Source organism: Cygnus olor, chromosome 9, assembly GCF_009769625.2.
Source record: "Cygnus olor isolate bCygOlo1 chromosome 9, bCygOlo1.pri.v2, whole genome shotgun sequence".
Taxonomy (NCBI): domain Eukaryota; kingdom Metazoa; phylum Chordata; class Aves; order Anseriformes; family Anatidae; genus Cygnus; species Cygnus olor.
Genome location: NC_049177.1, coordinates 4,559,639 through 4,575,787, shown reverse-complemented (window position 1 = coordinate 4,575,787; position 16,149 = coordinate 4,559,639). Strand labels below are relative to the sequence as shown.

At 50.2% G+C, this 16,149-nt stretch overlaps 1 protein-coding gene across 4 annotated transcripts; it reads right to left on the bottom strand.

Moving 5' to 3' along the window:
• Window positions 1-11,079: 11,079 nt before the first annotated feature.
• On the bottom strand, window positions 11,080-15,315 carry FAM124B (family with sequence similarity 124 member B). Of its 4 annotated transcripts, none has more exons than XM_040567461.1 (3): window positions 14,935-15,315; window positions 14,035-14,775; window positions 11,080-12,981 (listed from the first exon to the last, which is right to left on the bottom strand). In XM_040567461.1, the coding sequence occupies exons 2-3, from the start codon at window positions 14,761-14,763 to the stop codon at window positions 12,373-12,375; spliced, it is 1,338 nt and encodes a 445-aa protein (XP_040423395.1). In that variant the 5' UTR covers window positions 14,764-14,775; window positions 14,935-15,315; the 3' UTR covers window positions 11,080-12,372. The 4 variants fall into 4 exon arrangements, with proteins under 4 accessions (XP_040423395.1, XP_040423394.1, XP_040423396.1 ...); XM_040567460.1 differs by having other exon boundaries at window positions 14,992-15,315; XM_040567462.1 differs by having other exon boundaries at window positions 15,075-15,315.
• Between the last annotated feature and the right edge of the window lie 834 nt (window positions 15,316-16,149).

Below are 16,149 nucleotides of genomic sequence, written 5' to 3'. Positions count from 1 at the left end.
AGGATTTTATAGAGAAGTATGCAAATTAGGGGAGTTAGTAGAAGAGAAATTTATGCATTGAATTTTTGCACTGAATAACCTGGGTTTTCACTGTGCATGCCCATGAAGCACCTATGCACTGGACAATTGTCAAAGGGACACCGAGCCACGCTGTCACTTCAAAAAGGCCACAGTAAGCACCACGGGATAAGCGAAAACAGAATAAACCTGACAGATGCCCTACATTTATGGATTAAAAGAAAAATTTCCCTGACAGGCTCTGAGCTACAAGCCAATTTCACTGTGCTGCTGTATGCTGACTAGGAGGCAACTGAGGCATGAAATGCAATGTCTGTCCCAGTTCTAACCCTTTTCAGTCTCAGTCCAGCTAAAGGTTTCTCAGTCCTGCCTGCTAGGAAGATCAGACTGTAACAGAGATGAGTCCCAGTGTCAGTACAGGTCCTTCTTCAGAGCCTCTTCCAGGCAGATTAGACATCCAACACCTAACCAACATTGCTGAGGGGAAAAAAGGATTTTTGGAAGCACCTACTTGTGTGATAACTGTACCCCTGTGATAACTGATGGTCACTGGGAGCCAAAGACAGCGATCATCTCTGTGCCTCTCTCCCACTGACTCCACTCTTCTCAAACAGAAATGGGAAGGAAAGACCACAAGACCCGCTGCCTCACTGAACTTCACCTGCAGGCCCACGAAGGGGGAGACTGCTTTCATGACAAAAAGGGATTTCTTGAGTTAACAAAGTCACATCAGGATAGGTGAATAAAATGAGACAAGACTGCCCTGCATACAAGAGCTCTGACCCTGCCACTCACATTACCTGCCTTCTGGATATCTGCTACTTAGCTTGTGCAATACATGCAGAATGAAAAACAGTATGTTTTGAAACATCCAGACTTCTTTTGCATCATATTGTCTTCCACACACCTCCAATCCCCCTGTAGGTCTGTCATCTGGCTGAATGGAGGTGTTCAGACTGACGAGTAAAAGACATGGTAAATCATTATTAAATCAAAAATATAGTTACAGAATGTGCTTTGAGAAAGAGCATGAAGGGCTAATATTTGATATTAAAGCAGCACATAAAATCATTGGCTCATGTCTGTAATACAGCCTCCTCTGCCATGCCCATTGAGATTTCTATGGAGAAGAGAGGGAGAAAAACATATCCAAGATGTAACGCAAGTTGCGTGAGCTTAGCTTTTCACGAGCCTTTTGAAACTTGTCCTTCACCATTCCCAGGTTTCACTTCAGTGTCATTCACAGCATCTGATTTTCACAGATGTCTACACTGACGCATTTTCAAAGCCCAGAAGTGAACAGTACTGAAAACACAGTGAGAGCTGTTTGAGAACTGCTTTCCAATATTTATAAGAACCATCTCAGAGGTTTGCAAACATCTCAAGTCCTGACCCAGAGCCCCTGTGTCCCAAAGAGGCCCTCCATCACACCAGAAAGCTTTGGGTTTGGCCCTGAGCACAGGAAAAGCCTGAACTTGTGAAACCGAGGTTAACAGGATTTGACTAAACATCTGGTCATCGTCAGAGTCAAGAGAAGCGCTCCGAGATGGGCGTTTATGATATTGGCCCTGAACAATTGCTATTTCTTACGAAATGGAGAACTTAAAAAGTTTGTTGCGTACAAGGCTGTTTATTGGCTTTAGTTATTGTTTCCATCGGTTTCCTTTTCCAACACCCAGCTTGCAAAAGCAGCTCTTGCCCCCCCAGCAGACAGACACCTCCCCAGGCACCCGCTGCACGGGCAGCGGCAGCCACACCGCCCCGGGGTGGGCCGGGAACGTCCCGCCATGCATCCATCCTGCACCTTGCTGCCACTGCCACAATGCATTCAAGGCAGGATCCCCAGGAAAGAGGTAATTTTTTAATCCCGGTTACAACGATAATGCCTGCAGGGTGTGCAGCTGTAAAGAAAAGTTGGGCCGACATTTGCAAATTTGACCCTGCTTGGCAATGGTGGCTCCTCAGCACCTTCTGAAAGGCAGCCACTCTTGTCAGAGATGCCTTCTTTTAGGCAGCCAAGCTTTAAAACTGTTGGCCAAAAATGCGTGAATTAGTCAGTTTATCTGTGAGTAATAGGAAGGGAGGTATAGTGGCCCAGACTACAGCCCCGTCACACAGGCTGTAAGCTCCGTAAAAAACGCTAACAGCATTACTCATCCTGCAACACCGCCGTTCACTGAGGAAATACACTTCTCTGGGGGATGGTGTCTGTCTGTCTCACATCCATACAGCACCCAGTTCATACACACTTGGGCACTCGGATACCCCCACCAGACAAGTTGGGAATGGGGGTTATACTGATGTTTGGCACCACACAGAGGTGATCTCCAGGTCTTCGGAGAGGTGGAGAGGACTTTTTAGTGAAACTACAAGGAGTAACCTCCCCTGAAACCCAGCTGTTCTCGCTCATTAAGCAATGCTGCCAATGAGCAGTCCACACATGCAGCACAATGCCCTCTTGTGATCTTCAAGTGAACTCAGCTGATACCAACGTGGCTCCAGTGCAGAGCTCCACAAGATGGCGGCCAGGCTGGGTCTTCACAGCCGTGGAGAGAAGCAACCAGACCCCTCCACCAGGCCTCGTTCACATTAGCACCAGGTGCAGGCCCCGCTCCCTTGTGCAGACCACAAGAGTCAACCATAACCAGGTCTTTCAAAGAGATGCTCAGGCTTACCTGCATCCCTGAGTAGCCGTGTTGTGCACACCAGGGTTCTTCACAAGCTTTGCATTCAGCTTTGAGGTATGCAGAGCAGAAATACTTGGACGTGCACTTTTCCGAATGAAAGTCAGAGCTCCACATTGTCTCTCTGCATTCAAATACTTAGGTTAATAAATCAAAAGAAGCTCTCAGAAGATTTGTGTTCAAAAAGGATTAAACACATTGAATTTTTTGACAGAAATAGTGGGCCAGATACAGGCTTCGATCCCTCTTTTGCCAAACTCACAGAAAACATCTGTGCAGTTAAGCAAAACCGTGTAGCAAATCAGATCAGGAGAATCCTGACTGTGTCCGTGGGTTCCTGAGACCTTTTGTTCAGATGGAAAAGAAGCAGTTTAATATCCTAGTCTTATAAACTTGGGAATATGCATTGATTTTTAGGGGCTTTTATGCCTCTAGATAAACACAGATTGCTTTGTTTAAAAAGGCACGAGACAAGGACTTAGGAGCATTTCCACAACACTGTACGAAGTTCACCATTGTCCGTAGGTTAGATTCAATACACAAATACAATAAAAATGAAATTGTGCTGACAAGCTCATCTTTTATTCAACAACACTCTAAGAATAACACAGTAGGGACAACAAATTCAGCAGGGACGACAAAAATCACAAGTTTGTGCCTGTCCAGGACTAGACAATAAAATTGTGGAGCACTTCCCACACCGGGCCTGCAGTGGTGCCTCTCGCTAGTGGAGCTGGCAGCAGGGCTGTCCCTCCTCTCTAGGACCAGCTAGGCAGGCAGAAGTTGTGGATCCAGGCTATCACTGAAAACTCCTAATTCAAGTGGTTACCTGTACAACCCTCAGCCCCCTGGGAACAGCAGTACTCTAGGCCCACCTCTCCTTTGGTGCTGCGATGACACAGGTTAAGCCACTTTGAAACTGCATGAGGTACTGCCATGTTTTAACTGGAACACTATCGTAACTTTTCATTTCTTGGCTACTCCTACTCAGTCAGGAGCATTTCTTACAGCACTGGGCCATCTTCCAGGCATAACATCTACCACAGGCACCGAACATGTCCTAGTTTTTCTCAGAATACAGCCCAGAGCAAAATGACTACAATACAGCAAGTGCAAGAGAGAACTAGCAGCAAGGCGGTCAATCGGTAATTAAAACCAAACCGAAAGAAAGCAAACCAGAACTGCCTAATCTATGACCCCGAGAGAAAATTATTGCAAACAACAAACAAATTCAGTCACAACAAGGCTTCTCACAGAACCAGCAGTGTGACACTACTCCGCAGGGCAGCAGGAAGCAGGGAGGGCCCCAGTGCTCCCGACACCCAGTGCTGCTGGATCCCCACCGTGTCTTCCCCCAGGGGCAGGCAGGAGCCCAGGACCCCGCATGCACACCAAGGACAGTGCCCACAGGGAGATGTGGGACTTCCTCAGTGCCAGGGCCTCTGAAGAAAGAGGGGAGCCTCGTGCAGTTTTACGACTTCTGAAAGGCAGCATCAACAATCATTAGTTGACTGACCACTAGACACAATCATGGTGAAGATGTTTTAGGATCTACCTCCCTAAAATCCAAATTACTGTACAGTACGCAACAGTAGCAAGCACTTTGCAGCTAGAGGAAGGGTCAGAACTCATATAACATGCTGTTTGAACTTATTTCCGAGCACATGCAATACTCCTACCAAAGCAGAACTGTTCACACACCAGGATCTTCCACTGGGCTGTAGTAATAAGTACCTACAAAGGAAGGGAAAAGATGGAAATAGTTCCATTAACATATGTAAATATATGCAATATGGAGATAAAAATACTCATGGGTTGTTTCTGACCCCACCAGTCACATCCCTCGGAGGTACACTGTCGTCTGGCAGCAGCCAGATCCATCAAGCGCCCTAACTACAGCCTGTCTGGCCTCCAGCTCCACTTCAGATGGAAGTAATAATCTTCCAAGCAAGGAGAAAGACTTTTTCAGGGCCATCCAAAAGCCCCTTATCCTACCAACACCAAAACTTCCTTCCTTTCTGCCCACCACCAGCCAGCCTCTGCAGGGCCACTCTCAGCCCCAGCCTTGCTGACTACAGGCAACTTCATCTCCTCACCACCTCTGAGAGGAGGTGTAAGGACTAAGGCAGAGTGATGATACAGAATAACAAAACAGACCATCAGGCCTAAATATGTAATATCACTGCTGTTTGCTTGTGTCACACATCTGCATTCATCCTCTTTCTAATTGCTCTCACGCTTCTTTCCAAACAATAACAAGGATGGTTTTTTAAGTGTTAAGATGTAGGGTTCAGGCCTCTGGATGCCTGTTCAGGTGCAAAATCCTGGCATGCTCCTGAATTTATGTTAAGACAGCTCATTACCACTGAACAATAGACAGTGAGTTGGGTATTGTTCAAAGAAATCACTTATCAAGGCCATGCCCAATAAAACATAAACTGTTAATACAGTTACTAAACGTATGAAGGGAGGATTAAGGGAGAAGGATGTTGTTGCAGTTAATGCCTAAGATTAAGAGATGAGATCTGCTTTTTGTTAAAGGGATTTGCCATGTGATGTTGGACAAGCTGTATAAAATCTCTTTATTTTCATCTCTCTCTGAGTAAAAGAGGAACGATACTATCTCCTGCTTGGTGGAGAATTTTGGTCGCTTCATCCCTTATGCTCATGATGTCCACCACCAAAATGTCTATGAAGCATGAGATGACAGAAAAAAAACTTAACTGACCACACCTGGCCAACTGAATTTTTAATCTCAAATGAATCTACTTTCATCCAAATTCCCTGGCACCGTGCCCCAGGTGCTGCTCTGCAACACCTCCAGCACTGGTGCCCCTGCTCTGCACAGCGAGCCTGCCCCCCTGGGGGGCTTCCCTGCCGGGAGGTGACAGGGCTGCTCTGCTGACTCAGAGGACATCGCATCCAGGACTCTGCTTCCCCCCCCTTTCTAGAGAAATTACAGCACTGCCTCCTACACGCTTGACGAAAGGATACAGTGTGGAGCCACACTGCTTCAGAGCGCAAAGCTGCGCTCAGCTCTGACATGTCACAGCTGGGGCTGCTACCCACCACCGTGAGAAATGGCTTTCCGTCATTAAAAAAAAACTAACAATTGCTTCAGGCTTGGCAAAACCCTGGAGGAAATTTTCAAGGAGGCCTGTTTCTCCCACACATCCTCTGCATTAGCAGGATGATGATGATTATTATTATTTTTACAATTTAATATTACAGACAAATGGATTTTAGAACAAAATGTGTGACCGCCAAAGCTTTTAAAAACTGGCCAAGTTGTTGTAGATTTTAGAAGTGGCTGCTGCATACCCACATCATCTCCTTTCCCACTACCATCCACAACTCCACAAAGTAAAAACACATGCCTGGAGCACTAATGATAATAGACGGATAGGCTGAGGTTGCCAAAGTGAATTTCTGTGTGTCAGTCAAGCAAGACAGAAAACAAAGAAGAAACGTATAGAGCAAGCACTATCAAATAATTATCCTTCAAACAGTAAATGCCCATCAACTTAAAACCACAATGAGTTTACTCGCACTCACATTCCACCTAGAACAGCAACGGAGAAGCAGACAAGAAACCCAGAGGCCCACGGCCTTCATGCACCATGGCTGCCATGGGCGGTCCCTGCTTCCACCTTCACCCACCACTCAGAGGCCCAAGATCACTGCGGTGGGTGCAGAGGGAGCAGAAGGGATGCAAAATCTGCACAAAGCCTTGGTTTGCAATACTCTGCAAGTGTTTTCATTGTCAGTTCAGTTTCCTTCACACACAACTGACAACTAGGCTTTGATGATGGCGTGATGCTTGTGATTGCTCCTGCCATGAAGCACACAGAACGGAGAAAACAAAAGACGTGGTCAAATCTCAAAGTTGCACTTGGAATCTGGAAAAGCTCAAATTGAACCTGGAAAAATCCCATCTCCCTTTGTTTTTGCACAGTTTTGTGCTATCCAAGCACAGCAAACCTCACAGGCACACTGCCACGCGGAGCAGCCATGGCTCCAGGACATGGCTCCAAATATCCTGTCCTCCTCCCGGGGGGCAGCCAGGCTTCCAGCATGCTCGCCCTGCACCATGCGAGTCGCTGGGAGGGGATGGACGTGATCCACTTGCTTCCAGATGCCTTGAGACACACTCCCATGAGGCATGTCCTCACGAATCAAGCAGCCAGATAACTGGAGCAAGTGCAATCTGCAAGATGGAGAAAAGTGTTTCACTGGTCCTCCTCCTTTCCCCCCTCTTTATTTCTTTTGGCTAAACGCACAAGGTTTTCTTTGGGTCAGGGCTTTCAGCACCATTTGTGAGCTTGAGGAGCCCAGCCTGGCCAGGGCTGCCTGCAAATTGCAGATGAAGTTATCTCTGGAGATGTTCATCGCCCGGAGAGGCAGAGGGTGCCTCCTTGCTTGCACCATCCTTGCCAGCACGGTGCAAGGCGGGAGGTGCCCGCTGCTCAGCGATGTGCCACGTGGAGCACGGGAGAGCGAGGCCTCGGTGCTGCTGAAGGCAGGCCAGACCAGCACCCTGGCACAGCAAGACATGAAATGCTGGGGAAACATTCGGGCTGTCATCACTTTAAACTTGCAAACACAATAGTGGTTGTTACCAGACTAGAAAAATGGAACTGAAAGAAAAAAAGTCTCCGCTAAGACAATTGCTGAAACAAACTAACAAACAAAAGCTACAAGAAGTAAAAGTTTTGCTCTTCCTCAGTATAAAATACTTGGCTTCCCGTGCCACATCTTGCCTCAAACATTTCAACACCTTGTGCCATGTGCTACAGGACAAGGTAGCTCAGCAGCTCCAGAGAGCTGGAGCTGAAGGTGGCCAAAACTTAAAGTTTGTGAGAAATTTAAACCTCTTGAAATGTGGTTTCACTCTGATTTACAACAAAACTAACATTTGCAAAATTTCTCGTGACACAGAACAATTTTCCCATCTAAAAAAACAAGAGAAGTATCTGGTAAGCATCAGCACGAGGCATTCCCGCAATCAGCTATCCCTTCCACGAAGCCCAGTAGTTCTCAATTAAATCAAGATGAAAAAACACAGCAAAATTGTCAGGGAAGGCTTGCCCCCTCCCCACCCTGTCCCTGGTCTCCCAGCTCACACAGACAGCCCCAAACCCTCACAGGCCTGGCCCAACCTGGAGCGGTGGGTTCGGGGGAGCTGGGCTGGGAACCCCAGGCCCTCCTCAGCATGAGGCTATCGGCCCGGTGGGTGAAACCAGGGGGGCCCAGCAGGGCCTTCAGAGGAGCCCAGGTGTTGGCTTTCAGCATCTCGTCCACCGTGGCAGTTCTGGTGGAGCCAGCAGCAATTTGGTTATCTCCCAGGCACTTAGCTCCCCTCTGGAAAGTACAGCTGCTTTGAAGCGCTGACTTGACTGGCAGGAGGACACGGGCCAACACAAGCAGCACCGTACCCGGTGTGCTGGGAAGCTAGATGTCAACACAGTGAAATGCTGGGTTCAGTCTGCAGCACAAGGTTTCATAATGCTAGTTTACTTCACCCCTCACCCATCCCAGAGACCATTACGGGTTTTCCCTGCAGTCGAGTTTGAAGGAAGCAGCTCTTCGTGCTGTTCCTAATATGTGTGGTCACTCTTCGAACGTGTTTCAGTCTAATATGACTAGCAACTATGAGAGGGAGAGGAGCATGACCAAAATCTGCTTGTTCATATACACTGCCAGGCTGAAAACAAAACTTCCAACTGCTGGGACAGCCAAAACACGTTCGTTCCCTTTGTACCAGCTTCCCAGTAAGAATCACACTGCTTGTAGCATCCAGGGAGGTTCCCTGAGTGTAATCTTCTTTGTTTGTTTTAATTGAGAATCCCAGGAGCATTTTAAGCCAGCTCTGCTAGAGCAAAAGCACAAAACACACTTCCACTCCAAGCACGCACCAGAGAGTTTGTGGATCCAAAAAGTAATGTGGGAACAACACGGATCCGACACCTCTACGTGCTCCCAGCAAGCAGGCAGCCCTCGTGCCACACGCCGTCCTGCACAGCAGGGGCACGGGGGGCTGCCGTGGGCAGCAGCAGGCTGGCGTGCAGCTCCTACACCCCGCAGTAGCTGTGGTGCCGGCAGCACTGGCTCTCTGGCAGCGGTATCAGTGGGTATCATATGGCAGGGCGCTCCTGCAGCCGTGGCAGGGTGTTTCCCTGATGGTTTACGATGGGCCACGGCAGGAGCTGAGGGCTGGCTCCACCCAGCGTGGAGCCCAGCACAGACCTTTGGTCCCCGCAGCCCAGTGGGAGCAAAAGGAGGAATCACACAGGCAGGGGAGCAGCCCTGCAGGACAAGGGAGAGGAGTCAGCCCTGCTGGGACAAGCACCACTGCTGAGCCAGGAGCTTTCCTGCTCCCATCACTGCTGTCAGGGCTGGAAGACGAGCAGGGGGCTGTTACCCACCAAGACCACTAGGTCACCACCCAACCCTGCCTGCTCAGCACCTACCCACTCCCGCTTGACAGCGGGCTCCTTCTGATGCCAAGATGCGACTCGGGACGATCCCAATTAGGGAAGCGAGGCTGTCATAATTCCAGCAGCACAAGTGAGATGAGAAAACTCACGGTGTCAGCGAGCGCCTGCAGGAGCACATTTACAAACCTAATCACCTCCCAGCACAGCCGGGCTGCCAGCGCCTGGGGAGGGCAACAGGGGAGAAGAAAGCTTTCGGGACTCTTAAGGAATATTAATTCACACTAATAGGAACGGGATCTGTCCTTGCCTGCAATCAGCAGCAGAACTGAGACTCTGCACTGGAATATTAATGCCAGTGCTCCATAGGAGATGGAAACCTCTCAAAGCCACTTTGAAATTATGAGAATTAAACATTAGGAGAGCAGCACAGCAAACTGCAGGGCAGGTTTGGTTGCGGGGGGGGAGTCTGCTGGAAAAGGAGGTGGAGAAATTCCCGGGAGGAACCACTGCCTCCTGCCTGGTGCCCAGGACCCCAAGCCCATGCTGACCACTACCTGACACACTGAGGTCTCATTCTGTGCACCCCTAAACCGGTCTGTGATCCCTGTTTCTCCTGTAAATCCTGTAAAACAGGAGAAATTTGAGCTCCCAGTCCTGGGTTGAGCAGATGCATCCTCCACACGCAGCAGAACGCAGTACCTGGCAGTGGTAATGATGAGTGATTTCTTTCCATGTGTGCTTTGTTCTTCTATACAAACACCGTTATATTTGGGAGGGGGTGGAGGCAAAGATTTGCTAGTTCCTAACAAGCCAAGGACAGCCTGTAGGTGCTTGGCTATGGATGAAAAGGGAGAAGTCTATTTTTCATTTTCAAAATTCTGGAGTTAAATTACTCCCCGTTAAAACTAATTATTTATTTTTTCTTCTATTATTACAGGAAAAAGATAAATAAAAAGCTGATCTCTCTTAGCACATGCTAGCAAGAGGCCTTTAACAAGCACGTCAGTGCAGTGCCTTACGGTTCCCGTACCCTCAGCAGCCCCACTAACGAGCACGTAGGAAACTGCAGAGCATCGGTGCCGGAGGCGGCCACCTCTCCAGTCTCTCTTTTCCCGTCACTTACACGACATATCCCGTTAGCTGACCACACAGCTCGCCAGCAGAGAGGCTGAACGAACAGGAACAGAGACGGAAATCCAGCGAGAAGGGCGGGCTGGGCACCAGGCGGAGCTGCAGCACCAGCACCCTTGTTAAGAGCACTGCAGGAAGGTGCAGCTGGGCTGCAGCACAGGGGAGAGCAGCCCCGGGTCTGTTGGGCTTGACAGACCGACAGACTTCACATTTTCGAGCCAGAGGGCGAGCAGGCTGGGAGCCCGGGCACCCCGGAGCACCCAGAACACAACACTTGGGCTGGGAGAGCTCAGGGCAGCATCACTAGGGCACTCCCAACAGCCGCCGGAGCTGCCGCAGTCTTCTGGGGCTGAAGAAACTGTTTTTGATTCATGTCCCTGCTGCAAATGCAGCGAGCACAGGGATTTCTGCTACATGTGATGTTTTTTTCCTCCGCCAAATGGCTGCAGAGGTTTCTCTGTCCTGAGCCAAAAGAAGCAAAGCCCACAACAGATCCACCAGTACGCAGAGTGTGGAACCTGGCCATGAAGTCTCCACTGGAAATCATTTATCCCAGGAATCCCACTCCTGGGCTCATCACCACGCCTCCATGCCCACTGCCAGAATGGTAACCCATGTTTACAGACCTGTCCCGCGTCAGTGCTTCCCATCCCTCCCACCCACCCTCGCCCACACTGCAGCAAGCCCCCTGCTCGCCCTCTTCTGCTGCTCTCCCAGCTCACCAAACCTCCTCTCCGGTGCTGGAAATCACTGGACCAGTTTCTAGCATGCGAGGTAAGGTCAAGTAATCATCACCACAGTTGTAAAATATCGTACTATGCTTTAATAAAAAGCCCAAAGCATTACAGACCATAGGAAAACATTGGGTTTTGTTTGTTTTTAAAGTGTCCAGTTAAAACAAGCAGCAGACAATCATCCGCCTCTGCCAGCAGATCTTGATCTGCAATGGGTACAACCAGAACAGCGCAGCTTCCCCTCTTCAGGACTCGACCAGGTTTCACCACACTTTCTGAAGACCACGTCTCAGCGTGAAACCATTGCTGGGAGCAGCGCTCACCGTGCTCCTTGGGCACCACGTCCCCAGTGCGCCCATGTCACCCCACAGCCCCAGCCACCCGCCCTCCCACAGCCCAGACCAGCACCCACCACCATAGCTCTGCTGCCTGCACCCGTGGAGGCACACGGCCCGCAGGCAGCAGAGTGTGGTTATTTCAGCATCCTTTGCTCCTGCATTACTTCTTTTCTCCTGCCCTTTTTTCTTTCCAGTGGTTCCCTCCAAGCCTCCAGCTTCTTGTCTTTTGTTATTTAAGACCCAGCTGGGATTTTCATCGCCCTGCAGATAACTGCACGCTGGTCTAACAAGGCCTGGTCCCTTGCTGGGTTTATTTTGTTCAGTGCCATGCATATAGGCAACAAAGTCTTGCTGGAGCAGAGACGTAGCTCAGTCTTCTCTGCAAATATTTGCTTTTTGTGCGTGCTGTGCTACCATGGGAAAAGGTAGCTGTTGAAATGTTTTCTTCAAAAAAAAAAATAATGTTATGTTTCAGATCTTGCATAAAGTTGAAAACACTGATAGCTTTCAAATACCAACTGCAGGGGGTGTGAAAAGGAAGACAGAGGGAAACCAGCATAAATATTGTTGACCATGCCACTACTCGCAGTGACGATCCCCTGCACGCTGTGGACATCCTGCAGGCTCCCGTGGCTGAGCTTCAACTTCTAACCCATCTCAACACATTTTTCAACACAGTTATTTGCTTATTTATTAGCATTTTAGATCATATCTAGGATTTGCATGGCTTATTCTTGTCCATGGCACAATTATCCTCCACTCTATTCTGTGCTTTTTAAGAAATTAGCTTTTCTGCAAATGCAGCTTTCTTTCTCCTGCTTTGCCTTCAGCCTTCTCAGCATTGCTCCGTGGAAAGGGCCTGCCACAGGGAGTCCAGTGCCGAAATGTTTCACAGCTACAAGGAAGGGCTGGGCACAGGTGGTCCAGCACGGAGAGGCACACCACGTGGGACGTGTTCTCTGCATTTCCAGACGAAAGCACATCACTGCCATTTGGAAATAACGCGTCCATCCGGGACGTTTGTCTCCAGTCATATGAAGAACTCCTCCTCTTCCTCCTTGGGCCTCATTCCAGCGCTGACTCTTGGTGTTTGCAAGCAGAAGCCCAAGGCCCTCTGCCCTGCTCCTTTACTTTTGGCTGCCAAAGACAAGGGCCACGTGCTGTCAGGGGCAGGTCGGGCGATGCCGGCCGCATCCAGCGCTGGCGGCTGCAGGAGGCTGCGCAGGTCCCTGGAGAAGCAGCGCAGGGGGCAGCAGCCGCCTGCAGGACTCCCCACGGCCAGCCCCGTGTCCACGTTGGTCTCCGCTGGCAGCCGGTGGGCCCAGCTCTCCTGCAGCCCCCCGCTCACCTGTGCGTGCCGGGAGGGGACGTCCCACCTTGTTGGGGCCGCTGTGGTGCTCCAGGAGGAGCGGCAATGCCGGTGAAGGTCGCTGCCAGCTTGCTCCGCAGGGAGGGCTGCGCTGTGCTGAGATTTTGTTCTCGCCCCCAAGGCTCGGGCCTTCCAGCCCCTCTGCTCGGGGCTGCCCCGCACAAGGGGGAGAGGGGCCGGGAGCGAGCCCTGGGGTCGTTCTGTGCCTGTGCTGCTGCGCTGGTTGGGAAGCCCAGCCCGTGTCTCACTCTGCCTGGGGCTGTCCTGAACCTGTTGAGGAAAAGTTGGAGAGAACCCTGTTAAAACATTGTGCTGGCTTTACTCCAGTGCCAGCGCTCACAGCGAGCCTTGCTGCGCTGACACCCCCTGTGATGCGTGCCATTCGGGGCTGCCCTCTGAACAGCAGCGGTTGTACAAGCCTGAGAGACAGGAGACGAGACACAGCGTGGTTAAAGTAACGTGCATGGAGAAAACCAGCCCCGGCCGCACGTACAAAGGCTGTGAGCTGACCATAACCCCGGGGTCTCACCGCTGTGACAGGCGGCACAGCGACAGCACCGGCACAGTGCCCGACACATAAAGGAAATAGGATGGGCAGATTATTTAAATATCCAAATCACAACCAAAAAATATATATAAATAAATATATATATATATATAAAATCAGAGGTTGGAGGGGCTGTTACAATAGAAAATAAGCACACAGCTCAACTTCCCTCCTGCTCGTAGGTGCAATCCCCAGTAAGTATCATCTCAGCAAAGTCCGTCTGTCTGGTTTTACTCACATTCACACAACCATTGGACTGCACACGGGAACAGAAAGGGGCCAGACTTCTTATGACATTTATTTAGCACTTTTGCTCAACTGCAATTTGCTTGAGAGCTCGTAAAACCTATTGTGGGTGACGTTGCATCAGCACTGTACTTGCAAAACACCTGGCTTATGGTGGCATGATGCTAAAATGCTGCCTTCAAACACAGTTATAAGGTAACAGCTTACTGGAAAGAGAACAGGCTATTACCATCATTTGAGTCAGGCAAGGAAGGTAAAAAAGTTAAACTTGACAGCTCAAAAAAAAAGTATTAATACTTTCAATCTCAGGCAAGCAGTCCTGATGTTAATTTAACAATACAGAAATATTCCAAGGATGTGTGCTCATTTATCAATGGCATCATAGCACTGGCAGATACCAATTACTGCATTCATAAATTCAAAACCGAAGAGGAACAAGCAAAATCTTAATTTCCATTTTGAATACGTTCTGCTTTTTGCTGGAGGAAAAAAAAAAAAAAAGTTCTCCTCCCCAAACACCACACGCATACCTGAAGCAGAATTTTATTTCCTTCGTAGTCCTGCGTTTGCCACCTGGTGCTGCTGATAGGAATGCACGGATGGGGTAGGAGAGGAACCAGCTGCCCAATTTCTTGCACCTTGAACTGCAAGGCCGACGACTCCTTTGGCTCCGCAGCTACCCCAGCAGGCAGCTGCTTCAGGCAGAGCTGGACGGCGATGGCTTTGGTCGCGTACAGCACGAAGATGCAGAAGTTATTTTTCTGCACAGCTGCTTCTTTCCGCAGGATCATCTCGTACAGCCCCACTGCATCATCGTAGTTATCAAAACTGCAGTAGAGGGTCACACGCAGGATTTCGGGGCCGCAGTGCACCCGCCTGATGCCCCACACGGGCATCTGCTCGTCCAGGCCGTAGAAGTCCTGGTCAGCCAGCGCATGAAGAGGGCTTTGCCCCCGGGCAGTCTGGGCACACTGGTAGCGCCAGGGCGGGTGCTGGAAGAGATCGTGGACCTGGAAAATCCGCTCTTCTCCCAGGTCCTCGTGCAGAAAAAGGAGGACGGATATTCCAGGAAAGCCGCAGCTCCTCTTGCGGTACCTCTCGTAGTATTTCTGTGGAGCAATCCGCTCGGACACAAAGAACAGACGAATGTTGGGGCAGATCCACTCCAAGAGCCGATCCAGAGTTTGCTGCAGAAACGACGAGTGTCCCGCACTGGCAAGAAGATGCACAGTCATCAGAGGGTCTGCTCTGTCACCCATCGCAAAGCTTCCCTACAAAACAGAACACAAATAGACAAGTTGGTGCTCGCATCTCCTCCTGCAACGTTCGGAGCGGCAGTAACATGGACAGTGCGCTCTAAGACAAAAAAAATAACCCAATCATTTGCAAGCCTTGCAATAACCCAGTGAGGCGAGCAGGCTTGCACGCACGCGCACGAGGCAGGTAAGTGTGCCCAGCCACGGCAGGGCCGGTTCCAAGTCACTCACGTCACAGCAGAGCTCAGATGAAGGCTCATTGTCTGAGCCAGATCTGGTCACCGCGTGCACACAACCGCCGTGTCCACAAACACCTCTGCGTCCTGCTGGCTCTGCCCTGCGCACACCGTGACAGCGGGGACGGGGAGGCTGAAACAGGAGAGTGGTCCTGCTCCCAGCTGAGAGCAGGAACCCTCGCCTGCCCCCAGGGCGCTGCCAGGTCCCACGGGCCAGGTCCCACGGGCTGCTCGCCGCCGCCTGCAGCCACAATGCGGCCCCGTGTTCGGAAACCCCAAGCCCCGGCCGTGTGTTCTTGCAGTCAGCAGGCTGTGCTTCAACTTGCTTTAAAAGCGTGTGATCTCCAGGAGTCACACCCTTCTGGGGCACACAGATAAGCTATTCTTTAAAAACAAGGAAGGAAAACAGTCTAACAAAAGGGAAAAACCATGTGAACTGGACAGATAACAATAAGGGCAGATACAAATCAGTCCTGGGGCAGAGGCGCTGTGGGACAAGCCACAGTTCAGAGCTACACACCTCCCGGGGCAGGTATCTGACTGCTCGGCCGGCCCTGTCCCACTGCGCACAGCCCCTGCGAGCCCAGCACCAGGCTGGTCGGTGCTCCAATTCCTGGTTTTTCCTCCTCTTTTTTTTTTTTTTTTTTGGGTGCAGAGGGAAGCTGCTTTGCACCCATGGGTCTGGCTGTCGTACACCCACATAACCAGCACCCTTAAGTAAACAGCTGCGATTTTTCCCCCCCTTATTCCTTGGGTTCGCATATTGGTATTTATTTTATCTTACTGTGTAGACAACACTTGGGACTCTGGAATATCCCTCCTCCAGCACCTGGACAAATCGCACCATCCTGTTGCCTCCTCGCTTTGCAGCCCAGCAGGAGGGTGTACAAGTCAGGGCACCCCCATTTCCTGGTGAGCAGCGCCCACACCACAGCAGGGTTTAAATCAAGGCTGGGGACACCAAGGACATACCCAGTCCCATCTAACGAAGCACAACACAGCTCTGATACAACACAGCTGATAGACCAGCTTTCCTCTCAAACATCCACACACACAAAACAGTAATTCACCGAGCAAAAAGCCCACTGTTAATAAAGGCCATGTATTCAAAACCCTAAATTAGGACTTTTTTTTTTTTAATATAACCTTAGCT